The 25107-nt window shown below is 41.0% G+C and overlaps 1 protein-coding gene across 3 annotated transcripts in view; it reads right to left on the bottom strand.

Moving 5' to 3' along the window:
- LOC133619650 (cilia- and flagella-associated protein 44-like) overlaps nucleotides 1-25107 on the bottom strand; it is a 79290-nt gene that overhangs the window by 50508 nt on the left and 3675 nt on the right. For 2 of the 3 annotated variants that reach the window (XR_009817454.2, XM_061980815.2), the window contains exons 2-14: nucleotides 21903-22030; nucleotides 21663-21825; nucleotides 21299-21401; nucleotides 21001-21217; nucleotides 15559-15673; nucleotides 10968-11132; nucleotides 10723-10878; nucleotides 10591-10638; nucleotides 5991-6090; nucleotides 5818-5912; nucleotides 5538-5741; nucleotides 3774-3884; nucleotides 2007-2159 (exon numbers count right to left, since the gene is read on the bottom strand). Coding sequence is in view for 2 of the 3 variants with exons in the window: in XM_061980815.2 (XP_061836799.2) it covers nucleotides 2007-2159; nucleotides 3774-3884; nucleotides 5538-5741; nucleotides 5818-5912; nucleotides 5991-6090; nucleotides 10591-10638; nucleotides 10723-10878; nucleotides 10968-11132; nucleotides 15559-15673; nucleotides 21001-21217; nucleotides 21299-21401; nucleotides 21663-21825; nucleotides 21903-22030 (1758 nt within the window). In the remaining variant the exon portion in view is untranslated. The remainder of the gene's footprint in view (nucleotides 1-2006; nucleotides 2160-3773; nucleotides 3885-5537; nucleotides 5742-5817; nucleotides 5913-5990; nucleotides 6091-10590; nucleotides 10639-10722; nucleotides 10879-10967; nucleotides 11133-15558; nucleotides 15674-21000; nucleotides 21218-21298; nucleotides 21402-21662; nucleotides 21826-21902; nucleotides 22031-25107) is intronic. The other variant, XM_061980816.2, reaches the window with a different exon arrangement.

The following is a 25107-nucleotide window of genomic DNA, read 5'->3' as shown; positions in this document are numbered from 1 at the left end:
CAACAGGACTTGGCGCCTGCACACAGCGCAAAATCTACCCGTGCCTGGTTTACGGACCATGGTATTTCTGTTCTAAATTGTCCCGCCAACTCCCCTGACCTTAGCCCCATAGAAAATCTGTGGGGTATTGTGAAAAGGAAGATGCAGAATGCCAGACCCAAAAACGCAGAAGAGTTGAAGGCCACTATCAGAGCAACCTGGGCTCTCATAACACCTGAGCAGTGCCAGAAACTCATCGACTCCATGCCACGCCGCATTAACGCAGTAATTGAGGCAAAAGGAGCTCCAACCAAGTATTGAGTATTGTACATGCTCATATTTTTCATTTTCATACTTTTCAGTTGGCCAACATTTCTAAAAATCCCTTTTTTGTATTAGCCTTAAGTAATATTCTAATTTTGTGACACACGGAATTTTGGATTTTCATTTGTTGCCACTTCAAATCATCAAAATTAAATGAAATAAACATTTGAATGCATCAGTCTGTGTGCAATGAATAAATATAATGTACAAGTTACACCTTTTGAATGCAATTACTGAAATAAATCAAGTTTTTCAAAATATTCTAATTTACTGGCTTTTACCTGTATATATATATCTAAGAAATACTTGACTTTCAGTGAATTCTAGCTATATATATATATATATATATATATATATATATATATATATATATATATATATATATATATATATATATTTATACATATATATTTATTTATTTTATTATATATATATGTATATATAAATAAAAGAAATACTTGAATTTCAGTGTTCATTTATTTACACATATACACACACATAACACTCATCTACTCATTGTTGAGTTAAGGGTTGAACTGTCCATCCTTGTTCTATTCTCTGTCACTATTTTTCTAACCATGCTGAACACCCTCTCTGATGATGCATTGATGTGTGGCACGCACAAAAGTGCTTTCATCAAATGCATTAGAGTCTGGAATTTTCCATCTCTCCCTAGCATGGCCCAAAACCGGTCAATCTTTGCTTCCTGAGGAAGATCTTCAGTGCCAAGCACTTGGTAGTCCACTACTTCTTCCCGGAGGCTATCCAGGTCCAATCGCAGCTGCGGCTTGGAACTTACAAGCTGTTATGAGAGTAGCGTATGTGTGTGTGTGGCCCTTTAATAGTTGAGCATGTGAGGTGAGTGACGTTAGTGAGTGTGTGGGCGAGAGAAGAGAGGGAGCGGTAGCGTGAGTGCGGGTGGGGACTAGTTTGTTTTGTGTTGGATTGGCTGTGTGCAAGCAATCAATAAAGCAAGATTTGCAACTAATCGCCGGACTCAGGCAGGAAAGGTGCAACAAAGCGTATTTCTTCATCTTACTCGCCGTCGGCGTCGCCATGGCTGTATCTTCCTCGTTCTTCTGCTTCGTCTCCTTGTTGTGTGCGCACTCTCTAAAAGCTGTATATGTTATTGATGTTATAGATGGCAGTATTGTCCTGTTTAAGAGTGTCACAACATTGCTGTTTACGGCAGACAAACTACTTTACGGTAGACAAAAACATGACTGCTGTTGTTGTGTGTTGTTGCCGCGCTGGGAGGACGTTAATGAAACTGCCTAACAATAAACCCACATAAGAAACCAAGAACTCGCCCTCGATCATTCTACAGTTATAATGTGATTGGGCAGGCACACTGTTTTTATCGTGGGAAGCGGACTCAGGTCCGCATGGAGCTGGAGGGGGCGTGGCCTCCAGCTCCGCCTGAATTTCGGGAGATTTTCGGGAGAAAATTTGTCCCGGGAGGTTTTCGGGAGAGGCGCTGAATTTCGGGAGTCTCCCGGAAAATCCGGGAGGGTTGGCAAGTATGACTATAACACATGCTGTCATTCTTTTGGGTCTTAAATGATATGTTGACAAAAGCGGTCAACATGTACATGGTGATAAGAAGATTGCCATGACTTGATGAGTTGGTCAGGTTGCGCTGTGTTACTACTTAACTGCCATATTAGGTAAAACCCATATTAGAAATTTAAAAAAAAAAAGACCTTGATTCGAGATTTGATGCTCCGAAAGCAGAATGATTTTCTGGGCAGTTCAAGCAGTTCGTAGGATTTAGTTGGTTTGCAGGTTTTTGGATCAGGATAGGGGACCTCCACAACATGACCACTTTGACACAGGATGAGCAAACGATTTTCACTCTGGAAAATGAAACAAGTGTGAAATGTTTGAGTCCTATTTCTGTGTGAAAACACATTGCCACACTGCAAAAACTGACATCTAAGTAAGATTGAATACCTCAAATAAGGGTGATATTTGCTTATTTTCTGTCTAAGATAATTGTTCTCACTAAAAAGATTTTATGTTAGAGTCTTTTACTTGTTTTAAGGGTTTTGGTCCTAAATGATCTCAGTAAGATATTACAGCTTGTTGCTGAGATTTGATGACCTATATTGAGTAAAACATGCTTGAAACTAGAATATCAACTGTTGCAAAGCTGTGTCATCAACACTCACAAGTATAAAACTACTTTTTTAAAGTAATAATTTCTTATTTCAAGCATGTACAAAAAAATCATGACTGACACAATTGTGTCTCATAATTAAAACGGATGACAGCCAAAAGAACTTTGCTGTTTCATTTTCAATGAAACAAGAGAAAATACATACTCATATAGTAGTACAGTTGGCACAGTACAGTTAACGGACAGTTAATATTTAAACATTTAACATGTGACATTTCAAACTATTTTGAACAGAAATAGTTCATGCACATTCAGGTAAATTATTCAAAATTACAATTAAAAAAAATTTGGCCGGGGGCCGGGCTGTATATATATATATATATATATATATATATATATATATATATATATATATATATATATATATATATATATACAGTATATATATTTTTTTTTTATATATATACTCTTCGCGCACTAATTGACTAAAAGAGCACGCACTTGGCCCGATGATGTCATGTTATCGATGGAAAAAATGTATTTTTAGACAATATGATTTGCCTGAGGGGCTAGGAGACCCCGACAGTAACAAGCGCTTGCCTTATTACCTTTCCATTAAAAAAAATAAACTCGTTTTTAGTGTAAGTTTGCTGGTTTCAAGAAATGTAATGCCGGGCGCATATCATTACGTCAAGATAATGGCACTAGCATTTACTTAATTTAAGAATATTTTTCTAATTTTATATTTTTTATTTGGCTTTTAACACTACGTGAGTTATGTTGTCCTCTGTCCTCTGTTGTCCTCTGTGTTTTTTTTGGTTTGTTTTTCTATTTACTGTTTTAATTGGTTTTACCCTTTAAAATCGTTTTTAATCATATTTATTTTTATATTGGTTTTATATTGGTTTTATATTTATTTATTTTTTGTTTTTATTCAGTCATTGGTGGAGCTAAGGATAATATTTGAATATTGTTTTTAATATTGTTGTGCAGCACTTTGGAAACAGTTTTGTTGTTTAAATGTGCTATATAAATAAAGTGGATTGGATTGGATTGAATATTTTTCAACATATTGAGAAAAAAGGTCTCTTTTTTTTTCTATCAAGAAAAGTTCACTTGTTAATAGAGAGAATATACTTATTTTAAGGAATTTTTGGGTTCATTGAGGTTAGCTAATTTGACTTGTTTTGGAAAGTCTTGACAAGCCGAATTTTCTTGTTCTATTGGCAGATAATTTTGCTTAGTTCAAGTAAAATACCCCCAATTTTTGTATTTTTTTTCTTTCTTGTTTTTGAACACTGACTTTTTGCAGTTCAGTTGGTTGCCATTTCAAACAAAAATAAAAACTTACATGGGATTGAGGCGACGGCGCCAGTAGCACTACTGGTGCCGGAACGGAGATGAATCCGATTGGCTCGTACTTTTCCCCGACAGTGAAGAAGAACACAGTGCAGTCTGAGCTCTGAGCATAAAAGGTAAGATCAGAAAAACAATGAAAATACAAACCCCGTTTCCATATGAGTTGGGAAATTGTGTTAGATGTAAATATAAACGGAATACAATGATTTGAAAATCCTTTTCAACCCATATTCAATTGAATGCACTACAAATACAACATATTTGATGTTCAAACTCATAAACTTTTTTTTTTTTTTTGCAAATAATAATTAACTTAGAATTTCATGGCTGCAACACGTGCCAAAGTAGTTGGGAAAGGGCATGTTCACCACTGTGTTACATGGCCTTTCCTTTTAACAACACTCAGTAAACGTTTGGGAACTGAGAAGACACATTTTTTAAGCTTTTTTAAGGTGGAATTATTTCCCATTCTTGCTTGATGTACGGCTTAAGTTATTCAACAGTCCGGGGGTCTCCGTTGTGGTATTTTCGGCTTCATAATGCGCCACACATTTTCAATGGGAGACAGGTCTGGACTACAGGCAGGCCAGTCTAGTACCCGCACTCTTTTACTATGAAGCCACGTTGATGTAACACGTGGCTTGGCATTGTCTTGCTGAAATAAGCAGGGGCGTCTATGGTAATGTTGCTTGGATGGCAACATATGTTGCTCCAAAACCTGTATGTACCTTTCAGCATTAATGGCGCCTTCACAGATGTGTAAGTTACCCATGTCTTGGTTACTAATACACCCCCATACCATCACAGATGCTGGCTTTTTAACTTTGCGCCTATAACAATCCGGATGGGTCTTTTCCTCTTTGGTCCGGAGGACACGACGTCCACAGTTTCCAAAAACAATTTGAAATGTGGACTCGTCAGATCACAGAACACTTTTCCACTTTGTATCAGTCCATCTTAGATGAGCTCGGGCCCAGCGAAGCCGATGGCGTTTCTGGGTGTTGTTGATAAACGGTTTTCGCCTTGCATAGGAGAGTTTTAACTTGCACTTACAGATGTAGCGACCAACTGTAGTTACTGACAGTGGGTTTCTGAAGTGTTCCTGAGCCTATGTGGTGATATCCTTTACACACTGATGTCGCTTGTTGATGCAGTACAGCCTGAGGGATCGAAGGTCACGGGCTTAGCTGCTTACGTGCAGTGATTTCTCCAGATTCTCTGAACCCTTTGATGATATTACGGACCGTAGATGGTGAAATCCCTAAATTCCTTGCAATAGCTGGTTGAGAAAGGTTTTTCTTAAACTGTTCAACAATTTGCTCACGCATTTGTTGACAAAGTGGTGACCCTCGCCCCATCCTTGTTTGTGAATGACTGAGCATTTCATGGAATCTACTTTTATACCCAATCATGGCACCCACCTGTTCCCAATTAGCCTGTTCACCTGTGGGATGTTCCAAATAAGTGTTTGATGAGCATTCCTCAACTTTCTCAGTATTTATTGCCACCTTTCCCAACTTCTTTGTCACGTGTTGCTGACATTAAATTCTAAAGTTAATGATTATTTGCAAAAAAAAAAAACGATTATCAGTTTGAACATCAAATATGTTGTCTTTGTAGCATATTCAACTGAATATGGGTTGAAAATGATTTGCAAATCATTGTATTCCGTTTATATTTACATCTAACACAATTTCCCAACTCATATGGAAACGGGGTTTGTACTTATTATTTCAGCCGATAATGACCATCTTACCGCTGTGGCTAACATTGTTCCATTGCACTCATATGCAACAGCAGTTACAGGAGCATCGTGAGGTTTGAAGGCCTGTTTGAGCCGCAGCTGGCCATTCGCTTTGTGCCTGGTTACTATTTGCAGACCCGAGGGGTCAAAAAGCTCCAGTAAGCGGATCACCCCATCTTCAAAGCCGGTCACCAGCAAACTTCCTGTCTCGTTGACCTGGACACAAACATCAGAGGTTTAATCCATCACATTATCAGGACGTTAGTAACATTTCCTGCACTGTCACGCCCACCAAAGGGGGGGCCCAGTGGAGAGCAGTTCCACCCTGATTGAAGCGGCTGCAGGTGACTTCTTTTTTTGCCAGAAAGTCGAAGACCCTGACAGAATCTGAAAAAAAAAGGTAATGTCTGTAGACAGCATGTGTGTTATAAAGCGTGTTATATGAAAATAAAGATAGTGACTCACGATCCAGAGCAGTTGTGGCCATAAGATGACTTTTCTTTGACACATCCAGACCCTTAATTGGCCCGGCATGGAAGTAAGACAGGCACTCAGGATCAGGAGTCTGCTCACAGAGATGTTATTATCAGCGTTGGCATCATGCACTGGATTTAAAAAAAAAAATTTTTATGCATATTGAAAAAATGTTGTACAAACCCCAAAACCAGTGAAATTGGCACTTTGTGAAAATCGTAAATAAAAACAGCAAACAATGATTTGCAAATCCTTTTCAATAGGGATGTCCGATAATGACTTTTTGCCGATATCCGATATTCCGATATTGTCCAACTCTTTAATTACCGATACCGATATCAACCAATACCGATATCAACCGATATATACAGTCGTGGAATTAACACATTATTATGCCTAATTTGGACAACCAGGTATGGTGAAGATAAAGTACTTTTTTTTTTAAATTACAAAATAAGATAAATAAATTAAAAACATTTTCTTGTATAAAAAAGAAAGTAAAACAATATAAAAACAGTTACATAGAAACTAGTAATTAATGAAAATTAGTAAAATTAACTGTTAAAGGTTAGTACTATTAGTGGACCAGCAGCACGCACAATCGTGTGTGCTTACGGACTGTATCCCTTGCAGACTGTATTGATAAGATGCGACGTTAAGGTTTTACTACTTACGTATAAAATACTACACGGTCTAGCTCCGTCCTATCTTGTCGATTGTATTGTACCATATGTCCCGGCAAGAAATCTGCGTTCAAAGAACTCCGGCTTATTAGTGATTCGCAGAGCCCAAAAAAAGCTGCGGGCTATAGAGCGTTTTCTATTCGGGCTCCAGTACTATGGAATGCCCTCCCGGTAACAATTAGAGATGCTACCTCAGTAGAAGCATTTAAGTCCCATCTTAAAACTCATTTGTATACTCTAGCCTTTAAATAGACCCCCCTTTTAGACCAGTTGATCTGCCGTTTCTTTTCTTTTCTCCTCTGCTCCCCTCTCCCTTGTGGAGGGGGGTGGGGGCACAGGTGCGGTGGCCATGGATGAAGTGCTGGCTGTCCAGAGTCGGGACCCGGGGTGGACCGCTTGCCTGTGCATCGGTTGGGAACATCTCTGCGCTGCTGACCCGTCTCCGCTTGGGATGGTGTCCTGCTGGCCCCACTATGGACTGGACTCTCACTATTATGTTGGATCCACTATGGACTGGACTCCCACAATATTATGTCAGACCCACTCGACATCCATTGCATTCGGTCTCCCCTAGAGGGTGGGGGTTACCCACATATGCGGTCCTCTCCAAGGTTTCTCATAGTCATTCACATCGACGTCCCACTTGGGTGAGTTTTTCCTTGCCCTTATGTGGGCTCTGTACCGAGGATGTCGTTGTGGCTTGTGCAGCCCTTTGAGACACTTGTGATTTAGGGCTATATAAATAAACATTGATTGATTGATTGATTGATTGATTGATTGATTGATATATAATGTAGGAACCAGAATATTAATAACAGAAAGAAACAACCTTTTTTTGTGAATGAGTGTGAATGGGGGAGGGAAGTTTTTTGGGTTGGTGCACTAATTGTAAGTGTATCTTGTGTTTTTTATGTTGATTTAATAAATAAAGAAAAAAAGAAAAGAAAAAAAAGATACCGATAATAAAAAAAACGATACCGATAATTTCTGATATTACATTTTAACGCATTTATCGGCCGATAATATCGGCCTATCTCTACTTTTCCACCTACCGGTATATTCAATTGAATAGAGTGCAAAGACAAGATACTTAACGTTCAAACTGGAAAACTTAGTTATTTTCTGCCAATATTAGGTCATTTGGAATTTAATGCCTACAAGACTTTGTGAACAAATGTGTGAGCAAATTGTCGAACAGTATAAGAACAACATTTCTCAACGAGCTAATGCAAGGAATTTAGGGATTTCACCATCTACGGTCCGTAATATCATCAAAAGGTTCAGAGAATCTGGAAAAATCACTGCACGTAAGCGATGATGTTACGGACCTTCGATCCCTCAGGCCAGACCTGGGCAAATTAAGGCCCGGGGGGCCGCATGCGGCCCGTTGAGCTTTTCAATCTGACCCAAATAAATGTTTTAGATCTTTAAGATGGAAAGTGTAGCTGCCGTTATGATGTGCAGTGATGTTTTCTAATGACCGTAAGCCTTCAACTATACTACGTTTGTAAGTCTTTCAATGCTTGGAATCTGCACGGTATACTAGTTACTATGGTCATCTAATTAGTCACTATGGTCATCTAATTAGTTACTTTGGTCACTATGAGATATCTCAGATTGTAGGTGTTTTTGTTTTTTTTACCCTTTGCGCTCATATTTCACTATGTTTGTTGCATTTTGGTTGTGTTTCGGTTGATTGTAAAATATGCTGTCAATATTCAGTGTTTTATCCTTCTTGGTTTATATTGTAAATCCCACATTCTTTATTTTCATGTACATTCTGGGTGTCTCATTCAGTAAAAAAATTTCAAATTCCATTCCGTTTTTTAAGGCGGTCTGTCATAACGTTTTTAGCTTTCAATCATTATTGTGAGGTTTTGTATTAGTGTTCCTAAAAATAGATATACCGGCCCCCAGATACACTTTTTTTAATCTAAATCTGGCCCCCCGAGTCAAATAATTGCCCAGGTCTGCCTCAGGCGGTACTCATACTTGCCAACCCTCCCGAATTTTCTGGGAGACCCCCGAATTTCAGTGCCTCTACCGATAATCTCCCGGGACAACCATTCTCCCGAATTTCTCCCGATTTCCAGCCGGACAACAAGGCACGCCCCCTCCAGGTCCATGCGGACCTGAGTGAGGACACAGCCTGTCGTCACGTCCGCTTTTCCTTCATACAAACAGCGTGACAGCCCAGTCACGGTATACCATCTACGGCTTTTGGAGAATGCACAACTGCACACACAACAAGAAGGAGACGAAGCAGAAGAACGAAGAAGAGACAGTCATGGCGATGACGAGTAAGAAGAAGAAGTACGCTTGCAAGTCATCATGGTTAGAAAGATAGTGACAGAGAATAGAACGATTTAACAATTTAACCCTAAACTCACTCCTTTCCTGCAAATTAAATTTCACAGATGCTGCCCATACCTATGCTCCTTCAAAGGCTGTGCTACTGGCTGCAAAGCATTGCACTTTCAAATACAACAATGAGTAGAGTGTTATGTGTAAGTATATGTGTAAATAAATTAACACTGAAATCTGAAATTCAAGTAGTTCTTATATATATATATATATATATATATATATATATATATATATATATATATATATATATATATATATAAATAAAATAAATATTAGGGATGTCCGATAATTACTTTTTGCCGATATCCGATATTGTCCAACTCTTTAATTACCGATACCGATATCAACCGATACCGATATCAACCGATATATGCAGTTGTAGAATTAACACATTATTATGCCTAATTTGGACAACCAGGTATGGTGAAGATAAGGTACTTTTTTTTTTTAATTTATAAAATAAGATAAATAAATTAAAAACATTTTCTTGAATAAAAAAGAAAGTAAAACAATATAAAAACAGTTACATAGAAACTAGTAATTAATGAAAATGAGTAAAATTAACTGTTAAAGGTTAGTACTATTAGTGGACCAGCAGCACGCACAATCGTGTGCTTACGGACTGTATCCCTTGCAGACTGTATTGATATATATTGATATATAATGTAGGAACCAGAATATTAATAACAGAAAGACACAACCCTTTTGTGTGAATGAGTGTGAATGAGTGTAAATGGGGGAGGGAGGTTTTTTGGGTTGGTGCACTAATTGTAAGTGTATCTTGTGTTTTTTATGTTGATTTAATAAAAAAAACAAACCAAAAAACTAAACAAAACGATACCGATTATAAAAAAAACGATACCGATAATGTCCGATATTACATTTTAACGCATTTATCGGCCGATATTATCGGACATCTCTAATATATATATATATATATATATATATATATATATATATATAGCTAGAATTCACTGAAAGTCAAGTATTTATTTTATTTATATATATATATATAATATATATATATATATAAGAAATACTTGAATTTCAGTGAATTCTAGCTATAAATATACTCCTCCCCCTTAACCCCGGCCCGGCCCCCGACCCCGCCCATCTCAACACCCCGAATTCGGAGGTCTCAAGGTTGGCAAGTATGGCGGTACGGTATCAAAAACCGCCATCTGTGTGTAAAGGATATCACCGCATGGGTTCAAGAACACTTCAGAAAACCACTGTCAGTAACTACAGTTTGTCACTACATCTGTAAGTGCAAGTTAAAACTCTACTCTGCAACAACACCCAGAAACGCCGCCGGCTTCGCGGGGCCTGAGCTCATCTAAGATGGACTGATGCAAAGTGGAAAATTCCATTCCGTTTAAGGCAGTCTGTCATAACGTTTTTAGGTTCAATCAGACATTATTGTGAGGTTTTGTATTAGTGTTCCTAAAAATAGATATACCGGCCCCCAGACACATTTTTTTGTCTAAATTTGACCACCGTAGTCAAATTAATCGCCCAAGCCTGCAGTAGGGGAACCTCACCGAGTACGTGAAAGAAAGATCCAGTTTCCAAATGGCCCCATTGGAGTCCTGCCAAAGCACACAGAAGAAAAATGTGTATTAAAGCAGTCACCGAGGCTGTATGAAACATGCATTGTGATTTTGTCCTTGCACCTGAGCAAACCACATAGTAGAGTCAGGTTTGGAGCTTTTCACTATCGAGGACAAGCAGACATGGTGTCCCACCACCAACTCATTTATGGCTTCCATCTCAAACTTGCTGTTCTCGCTGCTACTGTCAGCGCTGTCAATGGTCTCAAAATCCCAGCTCTGGTGTGTCAAAAAAATGGTCCCCACATCATACTGACAGTCACCAGGATTTATTCAAGCCTTTCAAATTTCTTCCATTTCCATTTTACCCGGATCGCTCCGTCAGAGCCAATAGTCATCAGCAGTCCATCCTCCAAGGAAAAGGGCTGGATAACTCCTGTGTGGCAGTTTTTTCCTCCGATGCTGCAGAGCTCCACTTTGATGGCATTTCCATCCCACAGCAGCAGGTTTCCCCAGTTTGAGCCAGAGACCACCTGAGAGGAGATCACAGCATGTCAGCATGTCATTGTGAGTTGCATCCCAACTATCCCGTCCTGTGTACTACACTGTACTATATACACCCAAGTAGGGTTGTCCCGATACCAAAATTTTGGTACCGATACCAAAATGTATTTTCAATCAATCAATCAATGTTTATTTATATAGCCCTAAATCACAAGTGTCTCAAAGGGCTGCACAAGTCACAACGACATCCTCGGTACAGAGCCCACATAAGGGCAAGGAAAAACTCACCCCAGTGGGACGTCGATGTGAATGACTATGAGAAACCTTGGAGAGGACCGCATTTGTGGGTAACCCCCCCCCCCCTCTAGGGGAGACCTAATGCAATGGATGTCGAGTGGGTCTGACATAATATTGTGAGAGTCCAGTCCATAGTGGATCCAACATAATAGTAAGAGTCCAGTCCATAGTGGGGCCAGCAGGATTGTGATACTTTTCCATACTTCTCTAAATAAAGGGGACCACAAAAAATTGCAATATTGGCTTTATTTTAACAAAAAATCTTACAGTACATTAAACATATGTTTCTTATTGCAATCGAAGAACAATTTTGGCCTTAAATAAAATAGTGAACATACTACACTGCAAAAAGTCAGTGTTCAAAAACAGGAAAAAAAATACAAAAGTTAGGGGCATTTTACTTGAACTAAGCAAAATTATCTGCCAGTAGAACACAAAAATTTGGCTTGTCAAGACTTTCCAAAACACGTAAAATTAGCTAACCTCAATGAACCCAAACATACCTTAAAATAAGTATTTTCTCACTATTAACAAGTGCACTTTTCTTGATAGAAAAAACAAATATGTGATCTTTTTTGCTCAATATGTTGAAAAATATTCTTTAAATTAAGTAAATACTAGTGCCATTATCTTGACATTACATTTCTTGCATTTCCCCATTGATAACATGACATCATCGTGCCAAGTGCGTGCTCTTCCAGTCAATTAGTGCGCAAGGAATATATATATATATATATATATATATATATATATATACACAGCCCGGCCCCCGACCTAATGTTTTTTTATTGTAATTTCGAAGAATTTATCTGAATTTGCATGAACTATTTCTGTTCAAAATTGTTAGAAATGTCACATGTTAAATGTTTAAATATTAACTGTCAGTTTACTGTACTGTGCCAACTGTACTACTATATGAGTACGTATGTTCTATTGTTTCATTGAAAATAAAACAGCAAAATCCATTTGGCTGTCATATGTTTTAATTATGAGACACAATTGTGTCAAAGTCATGATTTTTTATTTCATGCTTAAAAGAAGAATTTCTTACTTTGAAAAAGTAGTTTTATACTTGTGAGTGTTGATGACACAGCTTTGCAACAGTTGATATTCTAGTTTCAAGCATGTTTTACTCAATATAGGTCATCAAATCTCAGCAACAAGCTGTAATATCTTACTGAGATCATTTAGGACCAAATCACTTAAAACAAGTAAAACACTCTAACATAAAATCTGCTTATTGAGAAGACGTATCTTATCAGACACAAAATAAGCAAATATCACCCTTATTTGAGATATTCAATCTTACTTAGATTTCAGTTTTTGCAGTGTAGACAACTTGTCTTTTAGTAGAAAATGTCACGGCGCGGACTCGAACCCGGACCTCTGCTGGCAGCACGCTTGGACACGCCCCTGCTCGCGCTGGGCGCAGCATGCCCACGCATCGACAAGGCTGCAGGCAGTTGCGCATCAGCGCACCTGGACCTGATGAGAGGGAGCAGCATAAAAGCCAGCGGACCCAAGAGACCTTCGCCAGAACGTAGCATCACGTCTGGCACCACACCCTCGTTCCTTGCTCGCCTTCTTTGTGCTCTTCCTCGTTCCCGTTTTTGATGTCCTTTGTGTCTTCCACAGTGTCTTCCACAGTGTCTTCCCTGTTGCCTGTGATCGTGTCTCGCCTCCCTCGATCCTCGACCCCTGCTTTGACACGGACATCGTTGCCTCTCTCCAGCAATCCCCGACTGCTTGCCTCCCCCGCTGACTGCCTCTTCGCCTTCTCCCTTGGATTCGGCGAAAGATTCATTCAACACGCACCGACAACATCCTCTGGTAAAACTCACATTGTTAATTCCACACATTGTCCGCACTCATTCACTTGTGGTAGCATACACACCCCACACATTCATCAAAGGTTTAAATAAACCTGGTAAACCGCAGTTCCGCCTTGGTGTCGCCTCCTTCCCTTTGACACATAACAGAAAGTAAACAAACAAAGGCTCCTAATTAGTCTGCTGACGTATGCAGTAACATATTGTGTCATTTCTCATTCTATTATTTGGTCAAAAATATTAAAGGACAAGCTGTAAAAAATAATTATTAATCCACTTGTTAATATCTGCTTACTTTCTCATTTAACATGTTTTATCTACACTTCTCTTAAAATGTAAAAATCACTTATTCTTCCGTTGTTTGGATGCTTTACATTAGTTTTGGACGATACCACAAATTAAATTATTGATCCGATACCAAGTAGTTACAGGATCATACATTGGTCATATTCAAAGTCCTCATGTGTCCAGGGACATATTTACTGAGTTTATAAACAGAATATGATTTTTTTTTTAAAAGGAAAAAATATTTTGTGACGATAAAAAATATCGATGTAATCATAGTAGTATCGACTAGATACTGTCATGATCCGTTGCCCGGATAATGTTTTGTTTAGTTAAAGACTCACTTAGTTCTGTTTCAGCACCCCTGGGTTTGTGTTTTGCCATGGGTGCTGATTATTTTCACCTGCCTCTGATTAGTGTTCGGGACGCTCACCTGCTCCCGGGCACTAATCAGAGAGCTATTTATTCCTGCTTTTCGCCACACTCAGTCTGGCTGTCTTGTTTGAGCTATGCAACGAGTTACGTGGGTATACTCTTTGATTCCTGATTCTACGTTAAGCTTTCCCCGTTACCTCTTCCTTAGCTTCCCGTGCAATCAGCACGCTTTTCTGTATTTTTGTACTTTGCCTAATTCAGAGGTCGGCAACCCAAAATATTGAAAGAGCCATATTGGACCAAAAATACAAAAACACATCTGTCTGGAGCCGCAAAAAATTAAAAGCCATATTACATACAGATAGTGTGTAATGAGATATAAATTGAATTAAGAGGACTTAAAGGAAACTAAATGACCTCAAATATAGCTACAAATGAGGCATAATGATGCAATATGTACATATAGCTAGCCTAAATAGCATGTTAGCATCGATTAGCTTGCAGTCATGCAGTGACCAAATATGTCTGATTAGCACTCCAGACAAGTCAATAACATCAACAAAACTCACCTTTTATGCACAACGTTAAAAGTTTGGTGGACAAAATGAGACAGAAAAAGAAGTGGCATAAAACACGTCCTAGAAAGTTATACATGTAAACAAACTACGGTGAGTTCAAGGACCGCCAAAATTAGTAGGACAAAACGGCGCTCGCCAAATACTCGAATCAGAAAAGCATGTTTAATATAAACAGTGTGCTTTGTAACAATTAGGGAGGCTTGTGTCATGTTTGTCCTCCTACAGAAACCATATTAAAACAAAAAATAGATTTTTTTCCCCCTCATCTTTTTCCATTTTTCATACATTTTTTAAAACGCTCCAAAGAGCCACTAGGGCGGCGCTAAAGAGCCGCATGCGGCTCTAGAGCCGCGGGTTGCCGACCCCTGGCCTAATTCATGGAAAATAAATAATTTTCTTACCTGCTCGCTGCCTCCGAAGTTCCGTCTGAATCTTGGGATAACAAGCCGCGCATTAAAATGTGACCCCGCCGTAACAGATACGCTATTGTACTTGATATCATTACAGTGGATGTCATGTGTAGATCCACTCATGGCATTTGTTTACATTCAGGTGCGCTAGCTTTTGTTAGCGTTGACGCCCGGTGAGCTATTGTATCCTCCTACGGTGTGTAGTGAAGCATGTTTAGCTATTCTTCGTCCTGCAGGGATGATACTTGTAAGAAACTCGCTTTATTCGTCGCCATGGAGGCGAGGATTAGTGTTTAGAAGTAGCTAAAACACTGCCGACTGCGGATAAATATTAGCTGCTAGCTAGCTAGCCATGTCTTAAAGCACCTCTTCCTGAGGGCGTTTCAGTGTTATAACTTCACCTTTATCGTCAGTTTTTATGCCAAAATGCGTCCGTTCTCCCTTTTCTGTCTACACACCGTGTCTGCTTGTAAGTACTCCTTGATTGTGCGCTGCTCGTAAACCCAGCAATGTCATGACGTGACGGTGCGCCGTCATGCCCGTTAAAAAATAAAAAATAAAAAAATTGGGACCCGGTAGTTTTTAAACAGAGTAGAGTATCGTTTTTGATTCATTAGTACCGCGATACTATACTAGTACCAGTATACCGTACAACCCTACACCTAACTTAATCATACTAACCTTTCCATCTGGAAGTTCTATGTAGCCATCAATATCAGTAGCTGCAGTTTTTCCAAAATGGCCAATAAGCCCCTCCAGCTTCAGACCTGTAAACGTGCTGGCCATTTTCCAGAACCTGGGTAGAGATGATTTTTGAATTATTGATGGAAAAAAAAACATCTGATGATGTTTAGCTTTGGGTCAGACACTGACTTTTCATGAACGATAAAACTACCAAACCTGCACCGTCGACTGTACACAAGTTGACGGTGTGCAAAATTCAAATTTTGGAATTTCAATTACATTTATTTGAAGAATTTGACTTTGAATTGAATTACCTCCACCTCACAGCATGTTTAAACGGAATGATAGGAAGTGGAGAGAAATTGCAAGTAACAGGAAGCTCGCTGTACATATCCTACAAAGTCAGACCTACACTGTTTAATGTCCATTTCTCAGATGATATAATTGTTGATGACTGAAGTGCTGCAATCAACCAACCCCCCCACCCCCACCCCAACCCCCCGGATATTGTACGGAATATGTACTGTACTGTGCAATCAACAAATACAAGTTTCAATCAATCAATCAATTGTCACATTCAACTAAGGTTTTGGTCGAAATCCAAAAAACGACTATACAAACACTACGCTAAAATACAAATTCCCTTCATTGTAAATCGAGTAAAGAATTCTGGGAAATGCTAGTCCATCCATCCATCCATCTTTTTCCGCTTATCCGAGGTCGGGTCGCGGGGGCAGCAGCCTAAGCAGGGAAGCCCAGACTTTCCTCTCCCCAGCCACTTCGTCCAGCTCTTCCCGGGGGATCCCGAGGTGTTCCCAGGCCAGTCTTCCCAACGTGTCCTGGGCCTTCCCCGTGGTCTCCTACCGGTTGGACGTGCCCTAAACACCTCCTGAGGGAGGCGTTCGGGTGGATGAGGAAACTCATTTCGGCCGCCTGTACCCGTGATCTTGTCCTTTCGATCATAACCCAAAGCTCATGACCATAGGTGAGGATGGGAACGTAGATCGACCGGTAAATTGAGAGCTTTGCCTTCTGGCTCGGGCTCCTTCTTCACCACAACGGATCGATACAGCGTCCGCATTACTGACGATGCCGCACCGATCCGCCTGTCGATCTCACGATCCACTTTTCCCTCACTCGTGAACAAGACTCCTAGGTACTTGAACTCCTCCACTTGGGGCAAGGTCTCCTCCCCAACCCGGAGATGGCACTCCACCCTTTTCCGGGCGAGAACCATGGACTCTGACTTGGAGGTGCTGATTCTCGTCCCAGTCGCTTCACACTCGGCTGCGAACCGATACAGTGAGAGCTGAAGATCTTGGCCAGATGAAGCCATCAGGACCACATCATCTGCAAAAAGCAGAGACCTAATCCTGCAGCCACCAAACCGGATCCCCTCAACGCCTTGACTGCGCCTAGAAATTCTGTCCATAAAAGTTATGAACAGAATCGGTGACAAAGGGCAGCCCTGGCGGAGTCCAACCCTCACTGGAAACGTGTCCGACTTACTGCCGGCAATGCGGACCAAGCTCTGACACTGATCGTACAGGGAGCGGACAGCCACAATCAGACAGTCCGATACCCCATACTCTCTGAGCACTTTCCACAGGACTTCCCGAGGCACACGGTCAAATGCCTTCTCCAAGTCCACAAAGCACATGTAGACTGGTTGGGCAAACTCCCATGCACCCTCAAGGACCCTGCCGAGAGTATAGAGCTGGTCCACAGTTCCATGATCAGGACGAAAACCACACTGTTCCTCCTGAATCCGAGGTTCGACTATCCGGCGTAGCCTCCTCTCCAGTACACCTGAATAGACCTTTCCGGGAAGGCTGAGGAGTGTGATCCCATGATAGTTGGAACACACCCTCCGGTTCCCCTTCTTAAAGAGAAGAACCACCACCCCGGTCTGCCAATCCAGAGGTCCCGCCCCCGATGTCCACGCGATGCTGCAGAGTCTTGTCAACCAAGACAGCCCCACAGCATCCAGAGCCTTAAGGAACTCCGGGCGGATCATCCACCCCCGGGGCCTTGCCACCGAAGAGCTTTTTAACTACCTCAGCAACCTCAGCCCCAGAAATAGGAGAGCCCACCACAGATTCCCCAGGCACTGCTTGGAAATGTTAGTATTTTTTCATAATTCAAAAGTAACAGTATTTATGACTTTTAGTTTTATACATACAGAATTGGTTTAACAGAAAGGTGCAAAATGCTTAAATGTTGTTCTGCGTAAGCGGGTGGACTGAGTCACCTACTTCACACACGTAGTGTTCAAAAACAAGAAAAAAATAAATAAAAATGAGGGGTATTTTATTTGAATTAAGCAAAATTATCTGCCAATAGAACAAGAAAATTCGGCTTGTCAAGACTTTCCAAAACAAGTAAAATTAGCCAACCTCAATGAACCCAAAAATACCTTAAAATAAGTATATTCTCACTAATAACAAGTGCACTTTTCTTGATAGAAAAACAAATGAGACATTTTTGCTCAATATGTTGAAATATATTCTTAAATTAAGTAAATGCTAGTGCCATTATCTTGACATAATGATATGCGCTCGGCATCATGATTTTTTTTTTCATGCTTGAAGTAAGAAATGATTACTTTAAAAAAGCAGTTTTATACTTGTGAGTGTTGATGACACAGCTTTGCAACAGTTGATGTTCTAGTTTCAAGCATGTTTTACTCAATATAGGTCATCAAATCTCAGCTACAAGCTGTAATATCTTACTGAGATCATTTAGGACCAAAACACTTAAAACAAGTAAAACACTCTAACATAAAATCTGCTTAGTGAGAAGAATTATCTTATCAGACAGAAAATAAGCAAATATCACCCTTATTTGAGATATTTAATCTTACTTAGATTCCAGTTTTTGCAGTGCACAATTATTTTTACGACAGAGCTTCAGTGAGGTGATGTGCTCTGATATTTGAATGTTTTTTTCTCTCTATATTTTAATTAAAACGAAAAACATACATAATAGAAAAAAACATGATAATATGAAAACTAAAAAGGAGCAAATAAAAAAAATGTTCTACAAAACCCTAAACCAGTGAAGTTGGCACGATAAAACACTGAATATTGACAACATATGAACGTCACACCCCCTCTCCATCCACACATTTTACAATCAAGCGAAACACAACAAAATGCAACAAACACAGCGAAATATGAATGTGAAGGGTAAAAATAAACCCACCTACAATCTGATATATCACTAAGCTTTAGACCTCTGTTGGAAAAAAAATATTTCAGCGTCTCTCCCTGACACCCGCATTTCAGGCTGGCTGCTCTGGAAACACTCTGTGGAAACGCTCCCCGCCCACACTGCTTGGTGCCTTGTCTGAGCTGCTGTGACTTAGATTACCATAGTAACTAGTATATCATGCAAAAGTACAGATTCCAACCATTGATATACTTTGTATAGTTCAAGACGTACGGTCATTTGAAAACATCACTGCACATCATAATGGCAGCTACAGTTTCCATCTTAAAGATATAGAAAAAATATTTTGGGAATGTCCGGCGGGCCAGATTAAAAAGCTTAATGGGATGCGGCCCCCTGGCCTTAATTTGCCCAGGTCTGTTTTATAGTCACAGTGGAGAGTGGGGCGAGGACGCAAAATATTTTCTTCTTCCTAGAGGGGCGTAGCAGAAAATAATTGAGAAGCACTGCTACGCCGTGATAAGAACAGGGAGTATATTTTTACACAACAATGTGTTTGGAGTAGAGATGTCCGATAATATCGGACTGCCGATATTATCGGCCGATAAATGCTTTAAAATGTAATATCGGAAATTATCGGTATCGGTTTCAAAAAGTAAAATTTATGACTTTTTAAAACGCCGCTGAACGGAGCGGTTCACGGACGTAGGGAGAAGTACAGAGCGCCAATAAACCTTAAAGGTGCTGCCTTTGCGTGCCGGACCAATCACATAATATTAACGGCTTTCACACACACAAGCGAATGCAACGCATACGGTACTTGGTCAACAGCCATACAGGTCACACTGAGGGTGGCCGTATAAACAAGTTTAACACTGTTAAAAATATGCGCCACACTGTGAACCCACACCAAACAAGAATGACAAACACATTTCGGGAGAACATCCGCACCGTAACACAACATAAACACGACAGAACAAATACCCGGAACCCCTTAAAGCATTAACTCTTCTGGGACGCTACAATATACATCCCCCGCTACCCTCTACCCCCCACCCCCAATCTCGCCCACCTCAACCTCCTCATGCTCTCTCAGGATGAGCATGTCCCAAATTCCAAGCTGCTGTTTTGAGGCATGTTAAAAAAAATAATGCACTTTGTGACTTCAATAATAAATATGGCAGTGCCATGTTGGCATTTTTTTTTCCATAACTTGTATTGATTTATTTTGGAAAACCTTGTTACATTGTTTAATGCATCCAGCGGGGCATCACAACAAAATTAGACACAATAGTGTGTTAATTCCACGACTGTATATATCGCATACTTGCCAACCTTGAGACCTCCGATTTCGGGAGGTGGGGGGCGGGGGCGGGGAGGGGGTGTGGTTGGGGGCGTGGTTAAGAGGGGAGGAGTATATTTACAGCTAGGATTTACCAAGTCAAGTATTTCATATATATATATATATATATATATATATATATATATATATATATATATATATACATATATATATATATATATATATATATAAGAAATACTAAGTCAAGTATTTCATATATATATATATATATATATATATATATATATATATATATATATATATATATAAAATAAATACTTGAATTTCAGTGTTCATTTATTTACACATATACACACACATAACACTCATCTACTCATTGTTGAGTTAAGGGTTGAATTGTCCATCCTTGTTCTATTTGTCACTATATTTCTAACCATGCTGAACGCCCTCTCTGATGATGCATTGCTGTGTGGCACGCAAAAAGTGCTTTCATTAAATGCACTAGATGGCAGTATTGTCCTGTTTAAGAGTGTCACAACATTGCTGTTTACGGCAGACGAACTGCTTTACGGTAGACGAAAACGTGACTGCTGTTGTTGTGTGTTGTAACCGCGCTGGGAGGACGTTAATGAAACTGCCTAACAATAAACCCACATAAGAAACCAAGAACTCGCCCTCGATCATTCTACAGTTATAACGTCATTGGGCAGGTACGCTGTTTATATTGTGTGCCTGAATTTCGGGAGATTTTCGGGAGAAAATTTGTCCCGGGAGGTTTTCGGGAGAGGCGCTGAATTTCGGGAGTCTCCCCGAAAATCCGGGAGGGTTGGCAAGTATGATATATCGGTATCGGTTGATATCGGAATCGGTAATTAAGAGTTGGACAATATCGGAATATCGGATATGGGCAACAAAGCCATTATCGGACATCTCTAGTTTGGAGGATACAGTGTGTCTTTCGTTACTTGATGTGTCCCGATCCTGATGACGTCAGTAGTCCAGGGTTGTACGGGGAGAAGCTGACTTTGTAGACCTCCTGAGAAATGGCTTTGCACCTGAGCATCACTTCCTCTTGCCTCCAGTTCCACACTGTCAACATGTAGTCAGGTGCACTGCCCAGGCTGGCCAGGAGACTACCGTCAATGTTAAAGTTGACAGAGCTGAACGCAAGATCCGTACCATCTACACAGACATAGGTTACACTTACACATGACCACACACACAACCACTCCATCAACAATGCTGGATCTTGGTCCTACTTACCTCTGAGGATGCGGTATGTTTTTATTGAAGGGTATTCATATACTATCAAGAGGGGCTTGACTCCCTTCTCTGCCACAGCAAAATACTCTCTGCTTGGGTTTACCTAAACACACACACAAACTACATAGGGTAGACTGACGGAAACATGGCTGCCAATTTGCATCAATGGCCCGGCCGACCACTACCAAGTATTTGTTTGCATTCATACACCAAAGTGAGCAGCACTGGAGGCAAGGTGGGTGAAGTGTCTTGCTCAAGCACATATTGGCAGTGACTAGGAAAGCGGAAGCTGTATTCGTACCAGGAACCCTCAAGCTTCTGGACGGCCGCACTACCGTCGGAGCTAAGAACGATGTTTTCTTACCCCGATTGCGCCGATTCCTCCACCACTGCAGGAGCGCAGGTATCTCTGCTGCCTGGTGGAAACATCCAGCAGGATGAGCAGCTGACCGGCTATATAGATCAGTGTTGTATCGTCCAGCAGCTGCAGGTTTTCTCTGCGCTGACAGTCGTAGCCAAACGAGTGCCTTCCAGAAAAAGGAAATGAGGTCAGGTGAAAGTTTGTTCTTACGGCGTTTTGTGAAAGATTTACAAAATAATTTACGAGAGGAGGATGAGGTTCTCGGGTAGTTCCGACTCCGGTGTGATGAAGGGCTTGGAGTAAAGCTCTTCATAATCGTAGTACATGTCAACAGGTAGTGACTTTTTAATGTCGTCTGTGTCCTCCTCATCCTGCACATGTAAACAACAAGTATTTCACTAGTTTCTCACCACTAGTGCTTTTTTTTTTTTTTTTTTAACAAATGTTATTGTCAGGTTCAAACACTGATGACATCTATTAAACAGGACAAGGAGCAAAGAATCAAACAGAGACAGAATTAAATTTGGCTCAATTTGAGGAGAAACGTCTGGTCTGTACTGTGGTACAGTCTCCAGTACGCTCTGGCCTCACCTGCCATCATGGAAAGAAAAAAAATGTAAAAAGAAAAAAAATAATTAAATTGTTATATGTATTCAGTGATTATACTATAGAGTTATTTTCCATTTAACTTCACCCGTTTTAGATTATTTTTATTCAAAATCGCTGAATTTTCACATTTGCCGTTCAAATACTGAGAAGAGACGGTGCGGTGAGTCAGCAGCCAGTTGAGGCACGTCACTCAGTTGTGCCTCAACATGGATTGCGGACTCGGCTAACTGCTGGCCTGCTGTGCAGTGAGACCGTATTGCTATTTGAATTATATTATACATTTCCATAGTTTAGTTAGCTGAGGTATATAATGTACAGTGTATTTTGTCAACAACTGTATGTGTGTAACGTATTTCTTGTGCTGAGCAATCATAAAACTGCTGCGAAGACGCACTGTGTGAGGCTGGCAGTAATCCCGCCTCCTGGTGCCGGTTAATGCACCCCCGCCGCAGAATGCACCCCCCGACGGGAGCGCCACACCAACCAAAGCCCACACCCAAACCCTCCACGTGCAAGACCGAATCCACCCAAAAAAAGTCACTTAACAAGAAGCCAAAAAGTGCAAAAACAACAATGCTCGCGCCGGAGGAGCCGTGAACGACTGCAGGGACACAACATTCGGTACACCTGCAGACTGCAGCACTGATTTCATATTTCATTCATTCACAACTCCTCCAACACGAACACCACTGTTCCCGCACTTATAAGTAAAGGTAAGACCATAATAACGTTTTTTTAATTAAATGTGCTTTTTTGTGTGCTACAGTTTGTATGTGTAAAGTTAAAGTTAAGTTAAAGTACCAATGATTGTCACACACACACTAGGTGTGGTGAAATGTGTCCTCTGCATTTGACCCATCCCCTTGATCACCCCCTGGGAGGTGAGGGGAGCAGTGGGCAGCAGCGGCGCCACGCCCGGGAATAATTTTTGGTGATTTAACCCCCAATTCCAACCCTTGATGCTGAGTGCCAAGCAGGGAAGAATGCTGGTATGATCTTTTAAACATAACCCGTTAACTGCTGCCAATCAAATGGTGAATAAGATACTCTTTAGGGTTCATATGTTTGTAAATCTGACTGTGATGAAGTCAGTGCCTCACCAGCCATGAACCTCACCGCACGTCACTGGGCGAAAGATTGTACGCCTCCCCCTTTATTTGGACTTTCCCGGACCACATGGCGACAGCTGCTTCCAAAGGGACGTGGGTCGTAAACAGCGTTGCCTTTGGTCACAGAACAGTTCACAGAAAAGGTCGTAAAACAGTTAAAAGAAAGGTTCGTAAAAGACTTAAAAAAGAGGTTCGGAAGAGAGTTCAAAAAAGCAGTGTCTGGAACTTGGGCAGATCCTGCCTTCTCTTCGCTTTGTAGTCCTTGGGTTAAAACAATATATTTCTGTTGATTACCATACATGAAAGAAAACAGAACACCTTCATGTTGCTTCCCCCTACACAGTGGAGTTTTACAAGCCTTCTTCTTGGTAGGGCCAAAGACATGTTTTGGCTTCTCGCTGGGAACTCATTAAAACACAAAGTTTTTGTGATAACATAGATACAATTATTCTAACAGTTATAATATTCATAAAATGATGCAGATTTTCGGTGTGCTGGCAGTGCCCCAAACTCAGAACATGGGTTGTGCAGAAGGCCACACGATGCAAGGGGCGGGCCCCGTTGTGCGTGAAGAAGCGCATGTAGAATGTCAATAAATAAACGAGATGAGGCAATTCCTGAAGGAATTGCGTGTGAATGCTCCAATGCTGAAGTTGAACTGCTGACAGAATGTAGTATGGATGTCAAAATAGTTTGAATGTTGAATAGTCAGCAGTGGCGGATGCTGGTCTCTAAAGTTAAGTTAAAGTTAAAGTTCCAATGATAGTCACACACACACTAGGCGTGGTGAAACGTGTCCTCTGCATTCGACCCATCCCCTTGTTCACCCCCTGGGAGGTGAGGGGAGCAGTGGGCAGCAGCGGTGCCGCGCCCGGGAATCATTTTTGGTGATTCAACCCTCAATTCCAACCCTTGGTGCTGAGTGCCAAGCAGGGAGGTAATGGATCCCATTTTTATCGTCTTTGGTATGACTCGGCCGGGGTTTGAACTCACAACCTACCGATCTCAGGGCGGACACTCTAACCACTAGGCCACTGAGTACGTGGCCTAGTGGAGGGGAAGCTCAATTTCGGCCTACATCATAAAATGTGTTGGTTCATTTATACGTAAATTCTACCCTCCGTTCCATTTTAAGAAAGTGGTCAGACTGTGACCCTGTCGTACCAAGAAGGCGTCTTTTTCAGGGATTTGACAAGTGTCCTCTCAATGGCCGGCAGAGCTAGGCTGCTTAAACGACCTTGGCCCATGGTGTTGCGGGTGTAAGACTTGAGCCACTTTAAATAGGAGAAGCTCCTCTCTACACCTGCAGATGTAGCTCCAATCGTTGCCACTAATGACAATAGTTTGTACACCTGCGTGCATTTGTGTGCATTATAAATGTATGTTATCCATCCATCCATCTTCTTCCACTTATCCGAGGTCGGGTCGCAGGGGCAGCAGCCTAAGCAGGGAAGCCTAGACTTCCCTCTCCCCAGCCACTTCGTCCAGCTCTTCCAGGGGGATCCCAAGGCGTTCCCAGGCCAGCCGGGAGACATAGTCTTCTCAACGTGTCCTGGGTCTTCCCCGTGGCCTCCTACCGGTCGGACGTGCCCTAAACACCTCCCTAGGGAGGCGTTCGGGTGGCATCCTGACCAGATGCCCGAACCACCTCATCTGGCTCCTCTCCATGTGGAGGAGCGGCTTTACTTTGAGCTCCCCCCGGATGGCAGAGCTTCTCACCCTATCTCTAA

This window comes from Nerophis lumbriciformis, linkage group LG20 (genome assembly GCF_033978685.3).
Source record: "Nerophis lumbriciformis linkage group LG20, RoL_Nlum_v2.1, whole genome shotgun sequence".
Classification (NCBI taxonomy): domain Eukaryota; kingdom Metazoa; phylum Chordata; class Actinopteri; order Syngnathiformes; family Syngnathidae; genus Nerophis; species Nerophis lumbriciformis.
The sequence above is the reverse complement of the archived record's forward strand: the minus strand, read 5'-3'. Positions and strand labels throughout refer to the sequence as shown.